The sequence below is a fragment of the Odontesthes bonariensis genome, chromosome 14 (assembly GCF_027942865.1).
Source record: "Odontesthes bonariensis isolate fOdoBon6 chromosome 14, fOdoBon6.hap1, whole genome shotgun sequence".
NCBI lineage: Eukaryota > Metazoa > Chordata > Actinopteri > Atheriniformes > Atherinopsidae > Odontesthes > Odontesthes bonariensis.
The window spans coordinates 16,972,113-16,989,702 of record NC_134519.1 but is presented as its reverse complement, the minus strand read 5'-3'; the positions used below and the strand labels follow the sequence as shown (position 1 = coordinate 16,989,702).

At 38.6% G+C, this 17,590-nt stretch overlaps 2 protein-coding genes across 2 annotated transcripts; both read left to right on the top strand.

Annotated features, from left to right (window-relative positions):
• Positions 1-3,417: 3,417 nt before the first annotated feature.
• higd1a (HIG1 hypoxia inducible domain family, member 1A) lies at positions 3,418-6,126 on the top strand. The gene is made up of 4 exons (XM_075483187.1): positions 3,418-3,549; positions 4,047-4,124; positions 4,317-4,451; positions 5,215-6,126. The coding sequence occupies exons 2-4, from the start codon at positions 4,052-4,054 to the stop codon at positions 5,286-5,288; spliced, it is 282 nt and encodes a 93-aa protein (XP_075339302.1). The 5' UTR covers positions 3,418-3,549; positions 4,047-4,051; the 3' UTR covers positions 5,289-6,126.
• Positions 6,127-10,551: 4,425 nt separating this feature from the next.
• Positions 10,552-16,726, top strand: ccdc13 (coiled-coil domain containing 13). Its single transcript, XM_075482256.1, is given in 12 exon segments — positions 10,552-11,461; positions 11,621-11,769; positions 11,845-11,987; positions 12,090-12,173; positions 12,267-12,383; positions 12,847-12,951; positions 13,105-13,275; positions 13,359-13,535; positions 14,068-14,274; positions 14,400-14,505; positions 14,800-14,989; positions 15,826-16,726. Coding segments are annotated over 12 exon segments (1,803 nt in total). The 5' UTR covers positions 10,552-11,279; the 3' UTR covers positions 15,998-16,726.
• The last annotated feature ends 864 nt before the right edge of the window (positions 16,727-17,590 follow it).

Sequence of the window (17,590 nt, the reverse complement as noted above, 5' to 3'; positions counted from 1 at the left end):
ATCAAATTCACTTATTAAATTTGGATTACTATGATAGAAAACTGTATGTAAAACTGCATGGTCAGTTCAGTTTAAATCGTGTCAGAAAAGTCCTCCTGACCCAATGGTAGACTGTGTTGTTTTAACGTGGAACTACGTTATTCTTATATCTGTCTTACTTCCTTTAGAGTATGACATCATAAAATTTCCTTTTTATTGACAAAATAGATTAAAACAGTGACATTATCCCGTGTTTATACTGATAAGCAATATATATGTGTGTTATGACTTCTAGAGAAGAGTAAAAAAAGGGAAGAAAGTCTTCTTTGGAAAATCTTGACTTTGAACTGCAGATTGAACAGTGTGACCCACAACCATCGCAGCCCTCTTACAAAGATTAAATATTTATGCACAATTGCGAAACTGTGCTCGAGTTGGCTGTCCTTACTGATAAGAGTTTCACAAAGAGATATGCATTTAATGTTATCTTGATAACCATGAACTCAAATGCATCAGTGAAACATCTGTATTTTCTCTCGTTTTACTGCTTTCCACCACATTGTGTGGATTATTATTTGGTTTGCATAAAAGTTGAAGAATCAAGGTAAAGTATATACTAGGGTTTCACAATGACTTATGTATATGTACTTTTAGACCAATATTAGCAGGACTATCTGTTCCTTCAGAGGAGGCGTGTTTTTCTGAGCTATTTATTGTCCGTTTACAAGGTCGTACAAGCCCCAACAGGCCAAATTGTTTAAAAAGTGGATGAGAGTTGGAAAATGCACAGACATAGATTGTCCTTGATATATATATATTCTAATGCTAAACAAGCAACTTAAAAAACTGTCTCACAAGTTTTTGTCAAGAGTCATTTTGTTAGCAAAATCAACACAATAGACCTTCAGTCTTTTCCTTAAGCGTTGCTTCATCAGTGGACAAGTAGTGCCACCTACTGGATAGTAATTGTCAGCTGTGGCAACTGAATCCACTGGGTTTAGCCAAGGTCAAGTTTGTATGCTGTGCTTTCAGTTGAATGAAACAAGCGTACCCAAGAAAATGTCATTTCGACAAGCAATGGAATTGGACTTTTGTTTAAAGTAAACATGACAGCGGTGCAAATTTGCAATGTTTTGCCACATTGCATATGCAAATAATTCTCACAAAAGAAAAGTACAGTAAAATATTCTGAGTTTGTCGAGTATTATAGGGACACCTTCAAGTAGCCAAATGTGATCTCAAATCATGGCCTGTAGATTCACTGACTTTGCATCAAGTCTCCACATGAAGAATCTTTTATTGTGTTATCACACGTTTATATATGAGGGTGGGTCATTTAGTTATCATTCAGTATTCATGATGCAAAGTGTGGCCCCAAAGCAAAATCTGACCAACAGTCCCCAAATGGATAATGGATGGACTTTTTGTGTTCAGTGGAGATGAATGAATGTTGCATGAAAATCTGCCAGACATGCATTTTGTTTGCCACTGAGATCTTTTTGTTTATCATAAGACGGTGGCTGAGGACAGATTTCCATCGAATACACAAACTGTTGATATTAGAATAAAATATTCTTTCCCAACGATGGCTTTAATTAACTGACTCTGTGTCGATCGTGCAACATTTTAATTTGGCTTTCTTCAGCTGCTCAGTTTCACCATACTGTTTATTCACAAGCTCGCCTCTAAGTGGAGCTGTGCACTTTGTTCTCATCACCCACCGTCACAGTAATGTTCAGAACTGACCACCCCAGTTCCCTTAGAATAAGGTTGTACTGAGCCTTTTTCCCGTGAAATCCCACAGAAGTTGGAATCCTGCAATAGTTTAGTTTTAAATCTTATTCCAACTGATAATTTTTAATATCTCCTCAACACTTGAGAGACAAATTAAACGGACTGTTTGAAAAGTGAAAAAAAGTGTCCCATATTCAAAATATGGGACACTACGGTGTTACACTACACAACAAAATTCTAATTCAAATTGAAAAAAAAAATAAAGTGGGTGGGGGGGTGATGATTGTGTTCTTTTTGTTGTCTGAGAAGTAAGCAGCGCTTGATTTCACGTCCTAATTTTTTTCGTTTTCTATCTGCTTTAATCTACAGTGCTCATCATCAGGGTCTGGTGCATGATCAGTGGATGCTGAGCCCATAATTGCATAAAGAAAATGCCACAGGCTTATTAAGGCTTCAAGGCTGTTTTTGATGTATGTTGTTAAGAAGGATGAAGCTGTCATAGAAAAAAAACATGAGAAGCCGCAGTCGCTGTATCAAGAAAACAAAAGATTTATTCTGCTGCTTAAGTTTAGGAGTGTAATTCCATAAATACAGTTGAAAAAAAAAATCTTTGAGTGAGACTAGAACTTGCTATGGTATTTCCATTTGGCTATGTCACATTAGGGCTGTAGGTTCAGTTATGTGCAAAAAGTGATACAAATAATCCCCTCCATGTCTTCTGGCTTTATAGTGTCAGTGGTTGGGGGCTTCAAACAAACTCTGGGTGAGAGCTGGCATCTCAAGTTGTTTTTGCTGACAATTTTAAGGTGGCATAGTTGGGAGAAATGCAAGATATTTAAGTTAATATTCACAAGTGAGCTGCTTAAAATGCTTTAAATTATCAATAATCGTAATAATATTATTCATATTGTCGCGTTGCAGAAGAAACGTGAGACAGGCCTACTGCCGTCGTTTCGCTGCCGCCACGCCACGCTCTGGTCTGAAATCGGCCTAATGTTGGTACAATCTTACGTAATCCCAGAGACTAACGAGTGAGGCAAGATATTTACTTCCCTGTTTTCCCCACCTTCGTTTTAACACTAGAAAGTCGAACTGTAGGCCTACCACTTTGTAACAGGAGGATATAGTCCACGAAAGAATCGCACGACAGCGAAGACTAACATATAGTTAGAGAAAGAGTGGACTAGGTCGCGAAAAGAACTGGACTTTTCACCTTTGACCAGTAAAGACGCTGGGAATATTCAGTTTCACCGTCACAGGCCATCTACGCATGTAACCAATGTTGCATTCACAACACCTAGGAATTATTATATTGTGATATTTTTGCATTTAAAATTAAATGAAGAATGAACAAAACTGTCTGCCGTAGCTAAATGATTTTTGCTAGTTTGTTCAACATTCGGTAAACACAAGGCTAGTCTTTTTTCCCCCTACTTCCCGCTCTTATTATTATTTTTGCCACCTGAGGACTACGAAGGGTAAGGGATCAATTATCGAGCAAGACCTTTCGCTGTCTTCATACACATGGATGTTTGTCTACTCACAATGGATTCTTAGTCTCACTGAAATAATATAGCCCAACAGCAGTGTGCAATGTCAAAGATTCAGCACGAACGAAACAATTCATTCAAAAATTCGTCGTTTTGCCGGTGTTTGTGAACATAGCGCACTCATGGCTGACATCAGACATGCGCAGTGAGTCGATATATTATATATTCGTGCTACCCGGCTTATTACTTCCTCCTTTCGTGCGAACTGTGGTTTGGGAGACTCTCAAAATATCAAACAACAGTTTGCTTCGCGAGGGATTCAAACAGACACACGGTTCTCATAACGGTAAGAACTTCTCCACCTCTCACATACTGAAACAGAGACTTTATCAGCCAACAGTTGCTAATCCACGCTCTCGACTGTTGTACAGTCTGTTCTGTTCTGAGTGAGTTTTGGCCTCGAACAGGAATTTGAACCCGTTTCGACAGACCGTATTATAAATGGAATGTTACGATTGAATATTGTTTCCTGCGTGTTATGATGGGCTGTATGTGTGGTTATTAAACGGTAGGCCTGAAAAGATGTGTCGTCTCTCTGCCCTTCATGTGTCACCTTAGCTTGAATAACGTGTTATAGACCAGCATTGGATGGATGACTCTAAAGACTGTTCTTGAGCAGTTTTATAGGGTAGAACTGAGAGATTTCCTGCAATTGACTTTGCCAATTACTTTTTTTTTTTTTTTTTTTTTTTAACATACGAATACATTTTTATCCAAATTAACGGGGGTATACTGAGTTTGGACAATAATAATAACACTGAATGTCTTACTGTTCCCTTTTAGTCGAGATGTCGTCTTACGGTGAAGAAAATGAGTCCAAGTTCATGCGAAAAGCAAAGGAGAATCCATTTGTCCCTCTGGGTGAGTACAAATCTTTCCTAATTGTTCACGGTAACATGAACAAGGTAAACTGTGAAAAACGTGGGCTAAAAGTTTTCATTACTGAATTTGTTTGTGGATTTTTTTTTTTTTTGCATTGTTCATTGCAATTTTTCTCACATTTTAGTCTTTTAAATTGATGGAGAACATATATTTTTGTCTTGCTCCTTATAGGCATGGCTGGATTCTTTGGCATTGTCGGGTACAGACTAATGAGAATGAAACATCGGGGCGATACAAAGATGTCAGTGCATCTGATCCATATGCGTGTAGCCGCCCAGGGCTTTGTGGTTGGAGCCATGACTATTGGTATGTAGTACACATGATCACGTTTCTGGTGCTAGTTTCATGGCCATAGATGTGTTACCACTGCTGGTGCATGGGGTGGGTGTGAGGTGGCATGAGTGGTCTGTGTTTCCAATGAGGTGTAGATTACACGGGGTCAGACAATGATGGAAACTTCTGCCACTGTGGGCTCTCTCCGGGTACTCCGGCTTCCTCGCACCGCCCGAAAACATGCATGTTAATTGGTGACTTTAAATTGTCCCTCGGAGTGAGACGGTGTGAGCGTGGACGATTGTTTGTCTCATTTGTCTCTGTGAAGCCCTGTGATGGACTGGGGACCTGTCCCAGGTGTACCCTGACTCTCGCCCAATGACAGCTGAGATAGGCTCCAGCTCCCCCGCAACCCTGAGTTGGATTAAGCGGGTATAGAAAATGGACAGGATGGATGGATGGATGGATGTTAGCCCACACTGTTATATTAGAGAAAACTAGTGCTCCAAGAATCCATGAAAAGTGGCTTGTTTGGAAAAAGTAGCTGTAGTTTAGAGTTTACTAATCAGGGCTGAGCCCATGAAGTCCTCTGGTGGTGGTTACTGTGCTCTGCCTGAAAATTGGCCTCAGTAGGATCCTCACCGTGCTGTAGTGAAAAATGACCAACTGCAATGCATCCGATTAGGAATTCTGTGGTTATCTAAAGTGTTGTTTTTCCCTTTTTTCTTTTCTTTTTTTTTTAAGCTGTATGGGTCTTTTTGTAACTCAGACTTTTTCTGTCTTCCCCCCCCTCCAGGTGTCCTGTATTCAATGTACAAAGACTACATTGTGAAGCCCAATGAAGAACAAAAAGCAGCGCAAAACAAGTGAACAAAGACTCTCGCACTAAAATTTTATGTCCCCTTGATATTGCCTCATATTAAGGTGTGTACAACGTTTGTTTTACACATGTCGTATTTTTGCACACCTGCCTTCAGATGCGCCCATACACTGTAGTCATAACTAAATAATGACACTTCCTTCTTCTATAAAAGACACAAGAGGTATGCTGTCACTTCTGTATTCGGAAGGTGTATTGAGCTCATCTGTTTAAATACTCGATACACTGTGTTTGGGAAGCCAGCTGGTGGATGTCTGTTGTCTGGAAAGGGGGCATTACGGACGATTTCTGAGTGAAATGTAAAAGAAAATTAGACGACGTGCAGCACATCATATATTTTGACATTTGGTATGGCGAGGCTCAGCATGGACTTTAGAATGACACCAATGGCTTCTATTTCATGTCATTTTTTTCTTATCACATACGAGATGTATTATTTTATTCACTGAACTAGTGAATGGAAACACTTTTGCTCCTGAGCCAATTTTTTTTTTGTAAGAAGGGTACCCCACTGTATTTGGGGAACCTCAAGGATGGTGTTTGAACTTATTATTTATAAAGAAAAGTTTGAGTTGTTTTTGACTCAATAGAGCAGATTATAGTATCCCACTGCATAGAGAAGTACCACATCGAAGTAGGAAAAAACCCTAAATCATTATCCCAGACCAAAAGTACAAGTTTTTTTGAGGAAATGAAGTGGGTCATTTTATGCAATATCCATTACATAATAAAATAAATGACATGAAATAAAGTGAAAAAAACATTTTATTTATCAATTGTAAATTATATTGTCACAATAAATGTTTTATAGACTAGTCTGATAAGATATTTCATTGTGTCATCGTTATTTTCTGCCCTACGTTGGTCTGATTTTCAAGAGATGACTTGTTGAATTGTTCATAAAGCTGAGTCTTGAGAGGAAGTGCACGGCATGCTACTTCTTAAAGTCTCTTGGGAAGTAATTCTGAAATGTTCTTGTGTATACAATTTTAATTCTCCTAAATGTGTGTGGACTTCAACTGCTCATTTCCTTTTGCAACATAATGTTTACCTTTTACATACACAGCTACCAGGCTGCTGTGTGTGCTTATGGCAACTAGAACAGCAATGAAAATTAAACAATGAGAAATGTGAACCATTTCAGATCACTTAAAGCTGCCTTTCCACTCCCATCCCATAAAACTGCCCAGCTGTTACTTATGTATAAAAATGCTGTGTTTTTTTTTTAAGGTAGCCACATGCTCCAGATATTGAGTCAGAGAGTGATTTGGGACGTTCTGTGAATGTGAGCAGTTATTTGGCAACGTAAAGTGTCTACCTGGTATCCAGTAAGACTTGTTTAAACCTTGTATGGCACGGATGTTCTGTAACATAGATACATTTATTCAATGTAGAATTTGATTCAATAGATAAATACATTTTATTTGAATAAATAGAGCTTTCCTCGCTCTTCATTCATTCTATACACAGTAGTAATAAATCGCAGCCTTTAAGAGGTTCCTAGAAAGCGGAGACGAGGGGGAATCTTGTGAAGCTCATATGGGACTCTCAACCAAATGAGAATATCCATCCATTTTCTACACCAACTCAATCTAACCCGTGGTCACGGTGGGGCTGGGGCTCCCACCACAGGGCCACACAGAGACAAACAACCATGACACCAATTAACCTAAGATGTGTGTTTTGGGGCGGTGGGAGGAAGCCGGAATACCCGGAGAGAACATGCGTCCCCTGCAGGGGATTTTTGCTAATTTTATCTTTCAGCGTCGACTGGCTCAAATAGCCTCTGGACTACTAAAATTATGCATGATAACCCGAACAAGACACATATATAAGAAACTACCCTTAAGTTGGCCCTCTTGCTTTCGACCAATATTACAGGATACAGCTAACATAAATAAACAAAAAACTGCTATCTGTTGTGAATACGCACGTCCTTTCATTACCAAGATGGATGTGCGCTGATCATAATGCTTAGAATATTCAGCATTTTCAAGATATTGATGGCAAAGACAGTAGTTTGCAGTTAAAGCAGAAGGTTTAACTTCTCAAATGGTTTGTATTTCAGGTATCTCAAGTTGAGAAATAGAAAACAGTTGCAGTTTTTTCTCTTTTTTTTTTTCATTTTTAAATAAAGCCTCATGTTTCAATGGGTTAGAAATAACCACCAATGTCAGACAGCCCAACAGTTAGTTTTTGCTCGTTGTTTTGCCATCACATATAAACTGATTTATATTATATAGTAATGGGGGAATTTTTTTTTTCCAAATAAAAAACATTTGGTGGAGTATAAAACTTGTTATTTTTACAAGTAATTATAACAAAACTGACAAGGTGTGATTAATGTATTATTGATAAAGTATCATGCAATTCAATTCAATTTGAACCATTTACCATGTCTACCAGCGATATTTGAGTCGAAGTTGAAATGTGTTATCCAGAGCAAAAAATTTACGAAGCCATTTCTTTATAATAAAATTGAGTATTCAGTAGCCTTTAAAGTTACCACTGTTTGTAGCAACTCAAACACTTTTAGATCAACACTTTAAAAGTTATAGACATAACCATAATGTTATCTGAATAACTAAAAACAATCATCCATTAGCCTTTTAGTTTGGCGTTACTGTACTTACAAGCTCCAAGTACAATTTATAGCAAATACTGTGGTCTTCTCATATGTTTCACTCTGTTGCATTTATTCACTGCTCATTTCTTTTTTGGACCATAAGGAGTCCAAACTATTGCACATTTCTAAACATGACCTTTTCACTACCATTGATTAGAACTTCTCTGATAATCTGAAATTAGAGTTATGAATTATGCTAAATAGTAAATGCATTGCAGTAAATTAGCACCATGCTCCACATCGTCACCGTGACATCGCAAGTTGGTAAGATCTTTTTTTTTTCTTTTTTTCCGGCTACTTAAAACATCAGCTTGAGATCAATAAACACTGCACAACTGACATGTATCTGATTACACCACCAACAGCACGGAGGTCACGTACATACTCCATGCGTCATAATATTGGCCAAGGGAGTTGGGAGGTATGTCTCCATGACTGTGCAGAACCTTTAACTCAGCAGGATGATTCATTGACCTATTAAAAAAATCCCTTTTACAAACACACCCTGCCTCGACAGCAGGAAGTTTCTTTACAATTATACACACAGACATACACAACGTTTGCATCAACCAGTGTGATATGGAGTTAAATTTGTCTCAATAATATTTGTATATACGCAGAAGGGGATCCACAAATATGTCTTGATTTGCATGTGTGTTTTGATATCTACAAATAAAAAAATCATATTTGTAACTCGTATATTGATTTTTACAAATATAGATTTGCATTTGTAAATAAAATGCCATTTGTAAAACCAAAAAAATCATTTGTGAAATGTGATTCTGCATTTGTGAATCACCAGCACACACATTTTTCGCTTTCCACAGTTACGTGTTTTTGAGACGTTCTTCGCATGAAAGTCGCACAAATCCACACGTAAATATTTCTTGACTTGCATTCGTGTTTTGATATCCACAAATAAAAAAAAACATATTTGTAACTTGTAAATTGGTTTTCACAATTGTAGATGTGTATTTGTAAATGAAATGGCATTTGTAAAACTGAAAATTGCCTTTGTGATATCTAATTTTGCATTTGTGCATTAACAGCACACGTAGGTTTCGTTTTCGCATTTGTGAATCAGCACAATCAGCGCACGTATTTTTGAGACAATCTTTGCGGCAGAGGGAGCCACCCAGATTCACAAATAGCCTACCTCTACTTCCTAATCCAGTAGGTGTTGTTCTATAAAGCTCATAACGGCTATGCTTCACTTGACTTTCATCGAATTTTTCAATTCATTCAAATTCAACCATGGCCGAACAACGTGGGCATGATGAGCAGCTACCGCCAACTTCAGTAGGCCCTAAGTACAATTCCCTCGCCCCAAATTATGATAGTTATGATAGTAAAATGTAAATGTAAATAGTTCAGAGACTCTCTATTTTTCATATGTTTTATTTTTTCTGACAGTATTCGGAGTGAGAGCAATATGGTAACACGCAATAGATTGAGCAACACTGCCATCTACTGGATTAGAAAGTAGAAGTACGCTATTTGTGAATCTGGATGGCTCCCTCTGCCGCAAAGATTGTCTCAAAAATACGTGCGCTGATTGTGCTGATTCACAATTGCGAAAACGAAACCTACGTGTGCTGTTAATGCACAAATGCAAAATTAGATATCACAAAGGCAATTTTCAGTTTTACAAATGCCATTTCATTTACAAATACACATCTACAATTGTGAAAACCAATTTACAAGTTACAAATATGTATTTTTTTTATTTGTGGATATCAAAACACGAATGCAAGTCAAGAAATATTTACGTGTGGATTTGTGCGACTTTCATGCGAAGAACGTCTCAAAAACACGTAACTGTGGAAAGCGAAAAATGTGTGTGCTGGTGATTCACAAATGCAGAATCACATTTCACAAATGATTTTTTTGGTTTTACAAATGGCATTTTATTTACAAATGCACATCTATATTTGTAAAAATCAATATACGAGTTACAAATATGATTTTTTTATTTGTAGATATCAAAACACACATGCAAATCAAGACATATTTGTGGATCCGCCTTCTGCGTATATACAAATATTATTGAGACAAATTTAACTCCATAGTATGAGAACCCATTTACCTGTAGCTGCTGGACAGAAGCTACAATGCTTTGTGTGGCAGCTTCATATTTGCTGTCATGTGGGTTCATCATAGACAGTTAATTATCCCCCCCCCCCCCCCCCCCACACACACACACACACATATCCCACACTTTAATACTGATTCTTACAATGCAGACATTTTGACTTCACAGAATGAAAAAAAAAAAGTCCCATGTCTTGATGTCCCGGTTAAAAAAAAAAATAAAATCCATAACCAATCCATCACAGGGCCACATAGAGACAAACCAACCATTCAATTTAGAACCATCAACTAAGGATTTTTGGGCGGTGGGAGGACCCGGGAGAACCAACGCATACACAAAGGGAAACATGAAAACTCCACACAGAGAAAGACCCTAGCCAGGATTCGAACCGGAAACCCTGTTGCAGCCGTCACACCACCATGCAACACGATCTTTAATCCGACTTGTTTATTTCCCAAACAAATACTCAGGGTCATGGCTGACTTCAACTGACCGCCTTGAAACTGATAAACTTGAAGATCACTAAGTAAAAAAAAACAGTAGGCACTAGAGTAGTGCTGATCTCGTAGGCGCAGATGTGGTGTGGTTCCGCATTCCTGCTCCCGCGAGATCGTGCTTATCGTGTGAAACGTCGTTACTATGGATACAGGACCGTCGCAGTTAGGAACCTGTTAGTTTCTTCACTTATCTTGCCAAACACTGTGCTGAAAGTCAACTAATTCATTTAAAAGAGCGGAACTGGGACCAGTATCAGGTGAAAAATGCTTCCTTTAATCAAACTGAACATTGAAAGGAGTAAACATCATTACCTCGATGACTGATCAGAGCGTTATATATATCAAACAAGTGTCAGTGTTATACTCGGTTGGCAATGTGGTCATAATTAACTCCCATGTGCCTAGAAGCGGACTCTAAATTAGATTCTGCTACACTTTTAAAGCATTTTAATGAGGGTACAGATTTTGAGTAATAATAAAAAGAGTCCTGATCATTTAATCCCTGAATAATGAAGATTGTACTGAGACTTCCTGTTTCTTAACATAAACAAATGATCATGATTACTTTATGTGATCAGTTCACAGGCATATATTAAATCATAGTTTATGTCATTATGCATTAGTTAGGCATTTCTTATTACAAAGTTCTAGCTTTAGACTGCTGGGGGTAATATTGTGGTGTAGCTAAAAGGGAAATGCATTTTCTTAATAATTTTAATTGATATCCAGTGTAATATTCCTCTTTAGAAGTTACATTACATTGATCATGGAGCATGAAGATCAACTGAGCGATCTGCGACTTCAGTTTCAAGCACTACAAAAACAGCAAGAGAAAAGAAAACTGGATAAAAAAAAGGGAAAAGAACCAGATAATCTTGATGTCAGTGGCACTCATGATGATTTGGATCTGTCCCAACAAGGTATTCAGGCACAAAATCCCAATGACAGGTAGGTGGGTCTTACCTTGCCTGAAATATAATTGTAACATTGTTTTTCCTAAATGGAAGATTAGCTCTTTTCCAGCTAAATCTAAAAAAAAAAAAGGGTAATGACATGAATATTTAAAGTTGGAAATGTTCTGCTTTCCTTTTACATGTCTTTCTAAAGGCTGCTGCAGAATGAGAATCAGACCCTGCAAGATCAGTTGAGAGAGCTGAAGGATGAAAACGGACGGCTCTTCAAACTCCTGAGTGAAAAGGATTTTGAGATTAAACACTTGAAGAAGAAAAGAGAAGAAGATAGGCTGGCCTTAGCAGGTGTGTTATATGTGACATATTTGGCGCATCAATGTCCCAGATACTTCAGAGCCATTTCCTGACTCATTTGTTCAGGCACACCAGGCTTAGCAGGAGCTGTAGCGGCCACCAAGATTGTTGAGCTGTCCAAGAAGAACAGAGAGCTTACTGCTGAAGTTGAGCAAGAGAAGATCAGATCAAATCAAAACAGCAACAGAATCAAAGAGCTTGAGAAAAAGGTAAAGAGTCATTTAATTTGATTTGTTGGTGTGATTTGTTACTGCACAGAGGTCTTAGAAATGAAAAACACATCTGTTCTATTGTTATGCTAATCTGCATAGCTTCAAGCTGATTTACTTCACTCTGAGTCTGGGCAGAAGATTGACTCAAAGTTACTGGATAAAGACTCGTCTGAAGCCTGTGAGGTAAACATTAATGAACTAAAATAGTATTTTTATGTTTTCCTAATTCAAATGGCAGCATCTCAACATGAATCGCACACTCATTACTTCCAACAGCAGGGGAGTGCAGCGGTCAAATCTCTGCAGGAGAAATTAGCAGCTGCCCAACTGAAAGTGATTGAATATCGCAACCAGGTCCAGTCTGCCAAACAGGAGTTGAAAGTAGCTCAGAAGGTAATGGTCCTTTTCTTATTTCCTACCTGAAAAAGTCCATATTATGCTAATTAGCAGGTTCATGATTTATGATATATTGCCATGAAAAAAAGTACATTGTTATTAATCATATCTTTCCCTCCACCTCACTCAAAAGAAATGTTGAAGTACATTCTTTGTTTTAAGAATACTAAATAAACTGTTATGCAGGTCTTATGCACCTGCGTTACACAGTGATGTTGATATGTAACAGAATACATGCCCGGACTACAAATTACACATTGCAGGTAATTTAGGATCAGTGTCGTCAGTCGCACAGAATAACTTTCTTTTGTGTGGACTTTGGGCAGACCCCAAAATGTGAAAAACCTTCACAACACAGTAAAGAAAAAAAAACAACAAAATAAATAAAACACACCTTTAGGGCATAGATGTGTGATTAATCACCAGTGACATCTTGATTCCATCATCTAAACTGTTACAGGTACTGATCAGTGAGATTGGAGAGGAAGTCAGCTTTCAGCAATTATTAAGCAACCCTGGGAGTTTTAGAGGTCGTTCCCAGCAGATACTGGCGCTTCAGACAAGGGTAAGCTAGAAATTGGATAAAAAACAGAATATACTTGTCAAATAAGAAAATGCTTCATAGTTAATAAAAAGGGTAAGTTTGCAGACAAGACAGTATGTCAGGTGACGAAACTACCTGAATGCCACATAAGCAAATCCAGCACTCGAACAACAGGTGCGGGACCTTGAGCAGCAGCTGAACCAGGTGATGCAGCAAAGACAGTCAAGTGTCCTGAGCGTAGACGAAGAGCATCAGGGTATGGGTGTCCTTCTGAAAACCCCTCCCCAAGACAGGAACCTCTGCTACATCCGCACTATTGAGAAAGAGAAGCGGGAGGCATTTGAGGTTTGTAAGCAGCAACTGCAATTGAATTAAAAAGGCAATTTGATCATGTACCAAGGGCCTGCTCTCCTCCCACAACTGCACAGAGGATCTCAGCGGATAATGAGGCCCTCTTGAAAGAGCACGAGGATCTGAAGAAAAAGTTGGAAGCCTTTAAAGCCAGGAGCAGATCTCAGTCTGATGAAATCAAAACTCTGAAGGTCCAGATCTCCACCCTGCTGGAGAAGGGGAAACATGATGATGAGCTTGTGGATGCTCTGTTGGTACGTCTTTAAAGAAGAGACAAGGCTTATGCATGTGTGGGATCTTGTATTATGTATTTTTCCACATAGACACATAGACACATACAAAATATATGACGATTACACAAAATATAGGACCATTGTATGTACATATACAAATGGAAAAAGTGTATATTATTACAGCTTAATTTACAGGGTATTTCACAGTATAAGTGGGAATATTGCACATGACAATTGAATGTGATGGAGTGTTTATCATGTGGAGTTGAATATTCTTGTTGCATTAAGGATAAACGACTTGCGGTAGCCCTCCAGCACACCACAACGTAGTGAACCACAGAGGCCCCCACGGTGTCATAGAAAAGGAGATAAAAGGTTTAGTGAGAGGATTATATTTAGTGATTGATAGTTGACAGTAATTCCACAATTAAGCTGTTGCACACATACCCGCTTTTATTTTATCTTCACTAGATGAGATAGGCCATATATTGCAGAAAGGTAGATTTCGGTCCAGTACTTTTCTCGGAAAACCATTCTTTTCTACCTTTGGCAGAAGCAACAGAGCCAGATGCAGACAGTGCTGAAACAGCTCACGCGGCATCCAGCTAAGCAGAGCAAAGAGCCCATGCAAAGCATGAGACAAGAGCTGAGCAATGAGCCTTCAGAGCACAATGCTCTCATCCAGAAACTGAAGCAGATGGTTGCTGAGAAAGAGGCAAAGATCATAGAACTACAAGAAATTCAGCAACTCTCTGACAAGGTAAAAAAAAAAGATGGATGAAATGAAACATTTTAATGTTAACCATAACCCTTTTTCTGTCTCACACACTTTGTATAAAGTACTTTCAAATTTGCAATCTGGCATTAAATGTGTGTGTCCCACAGTGGAGGAAGGAGAGTGTGTCAAGCCTCAGTATGATAAGGTGCAGTTCAAGGATGTCACCAGAAGATGGAGACATTGACAAAACAATGACATCTTAAGGGTATGTCTGCTGATGTTACTCTTGCTAAATAAGCTGTTACGTATTACAGTTTGTTTTATTAATGTCATGAGCAGAATTAGTCCCTGACAGCAATTTATATTGTCATTTCTGAATAATAGAATGCATGTTTATGAAGAAACTCTTTTAAAGCTTTTTATCTGACAAACAAAAGTGGCCAATCCTGGCCAATGCGGGACTTTCAGTTGTAAAGTTATTGACCTTGTGTAACGCCTCACAGATGTGTTGTTGTTGTCTGCTGGGATTTCTGTTACCGTGTGGCTGTCTATCATCATCTTTTCCAGTTAAAATTGGTCATAAACTGGTGCTTCCTGCTGTGGCAAGCGGTGCAGAATTTTCACGAGTTGTATTATACTTGTGGTTTTTCTTTATTTCAAGGGGCGTGAGTACACTGATGACCCACAGTAGTGAATATAAAAGCCCCGGCATAGAGAAGGACAGACCTCTCGAGCTGGTTGAAGCCCGACAGAAAAAGTGATGCACACTGATAAAACATTTTCTACTTGCAGCTGTTTCCCATTTCATCTCACGACTGTTAGTGAAATTGTTCAAATGTTTGTAATCGATGGACTCAAATTAAAAGAATATTACTTTAGTGCCCTTTCTTTTGATTCTAACTACATAACAAAACAAAAACTGGCGAGCAGTGCATGTCAGCGGCACTGGTAATAAATGGTTTTCAAAAGCAAGAGCTTTGTTTGTTTTCATACCTTTGTCTCCAGATGTTATATTAGTTGTTTGCCCTCCCTCACTCCCTAACCCATTAATCATTAATCAAAAACAAAATAAAACAAAAAAATACGTATATATATTTTTACATTTAAATGTCAGTATTGTCTACTACTAAATCAAAAGCGTGCTTTTTCATCTCCGAGAGGTGGTAGTTCTTGCACTGACAGTTTGTTAGTAGATATGTGGTGACCTTTGAAACATTATTATTTCTGTCCAAAGGACCTTTTCTACTATACCGCACCAATAGAATGTTCAATTATTTGGTATGTGTGCACTTAAAGACCATGGACACTTTACTTCTTCAAAATCATGACTAATTAAAAGAGATAAATGGGAACCCATAATGAGAGGCTTCATGGCTTGTTTGATGTTCTTCAGGCTGTAGTCTGAAGTCTGTTTTTAAGAGTATAGCAAATTGTTGTTTCAATAAATAAACACAAAATCTTCTGTGAATTTAAAGCCATTTTTATATTTTAATGTAACTATCAGAGGACTCATTTGTCAAAGGCGTTTAGAATCATTTCAGGACATAAAATTGAGTTCAAATATCAAAGTTCTCGTTTTTATAAATCCTACAGAGAGATAGAGATGAACCGGATATGTTTGGAGGCAGAGCAGAAGTAGCAGGAGGAGCGCCGCAGAACGGTTATCCTGGTGCAGCAGTTGGAAAAGACAAAAATAGATTCAAAGGACTGTGCATTCAGCACGGTTGGGACTGATATGCCGAATCTCAGTGACAGCATGATATGACAGTGTCAAGAATATTTCAATTTTTTGCCGTCTTTCTGATGCCCCGACTCATAAATTACACCCTTATGTGTCTTGCTTGGGGTTATGGGGACTTTGTCCATCAGGAGCTGGGTGGCAGGAGTCTTGAAGCAACAGACAGTCTCCATAGACAAGCTGAACAGATTGTCCAACAGTTGACATTTTTTATCCCCTTACTTTGACAAAATGGTTGATGTATTGAACCTGTCCTTGAAAAAAAAAAAAGTTTAAATAAATAAATAAACACAGGTAACAGGAATAATGATGTGCAGCAATGTACACACTGCCTATGGACAGTTCTGCCCATCATTGTTGGGCTGCAAAGCCTTGTTTATGCTGCTCTTGTATGTCGTCTCCTGGCTGTTCATTCAGCTGGAGGAAACAGAGGTGCTGAGGGCATCCCTGAAGAGCACTGTCCACCACAACCTGCAGCTTTACAGTGACATGATGAGACAAGTCAAGCATATTTTCCTGCCGGCTCTGCTACAGCACCGACAAGACACTAACCGAGGGAACTGGCTGCTCTCTGCTCAGCCTATCTTCCAGCTGAGCCCTACCTTCTCCTGTCACATGTAACAAACAGCAGCCCGCAGGAAACGATATCTCCTCTCTGGCCACAAAAACATCACCTGGATATCTTTATCTTGGTAATGGTTGCTTTGTGAGGCCTGGTGACCTCACTTTAAGGACATAGTAGCCAAGCTTTTCATCTTAACCCTGATGGAAAAGACAAGCATCCCTCCTGATTACAGAAATACTTGACGTTGTCTTGATGTGTCAAATTTAATAAAATAAACTGTTGTTTTATTTTTATTTTTACTGTTAAATAAAAGTTTTTGCCACTGATGGTAACCTTAAGTGCATTATTGAGACCAATAATGTTCGTTTTGCAGGTGATTTTTTTCTTCATAAACAAAAGAACTCTAAATTTTATGACTTTCCTTGATTTTCATTTTCCTCTTTTTTTTGGCTCCAGTTGGTTGTTCATAAATCTTTGACACGCCAGTCTAAATTACCCCAAAAGGTTCAATATTCCTGTTGAATATAAGCACTAATCATTTGTGACTTTAATCAGCTGTGTGGGAATAGTGGTTAAAAATGAATGTGAATTCAAGCTGCACAAACTCCCACTGTAGCCCCCTTACATTCCCCAGAGAATGCCACAGTATATGATCACAGACTCTTAATCCAGAGGTTGTCTGGAAATGGCTGATGGGAGTGGCACCTACATTCATACACTTTCATACTTACATCCGAGTTATTTTCTTCCGAAGTAGCCAAAAGGGTTTCAGCAGAAACCCTCCTTCTTCTCTGCCTTCTCCACATCACGCTTAATTTAAAACCATGGCTGACTTAGTGTGCTGATTCAAACGCCGCACTATGTCTTCCAGGACCCTGTGGGAGATTGGCAGGTCCCCTTTGGACCAAGAGAGAAAGTGCCACAAGACAAAAATATCAGAGCTTGGACATGATGAAGAAAGCCTTTATATTCACAGTAACAAAAGACAGCTTGTGTTGGATACCTCCTGGATAGAAGGTGAGGCACTCCTCAATGTGACAGAGCGAGATGTAGTG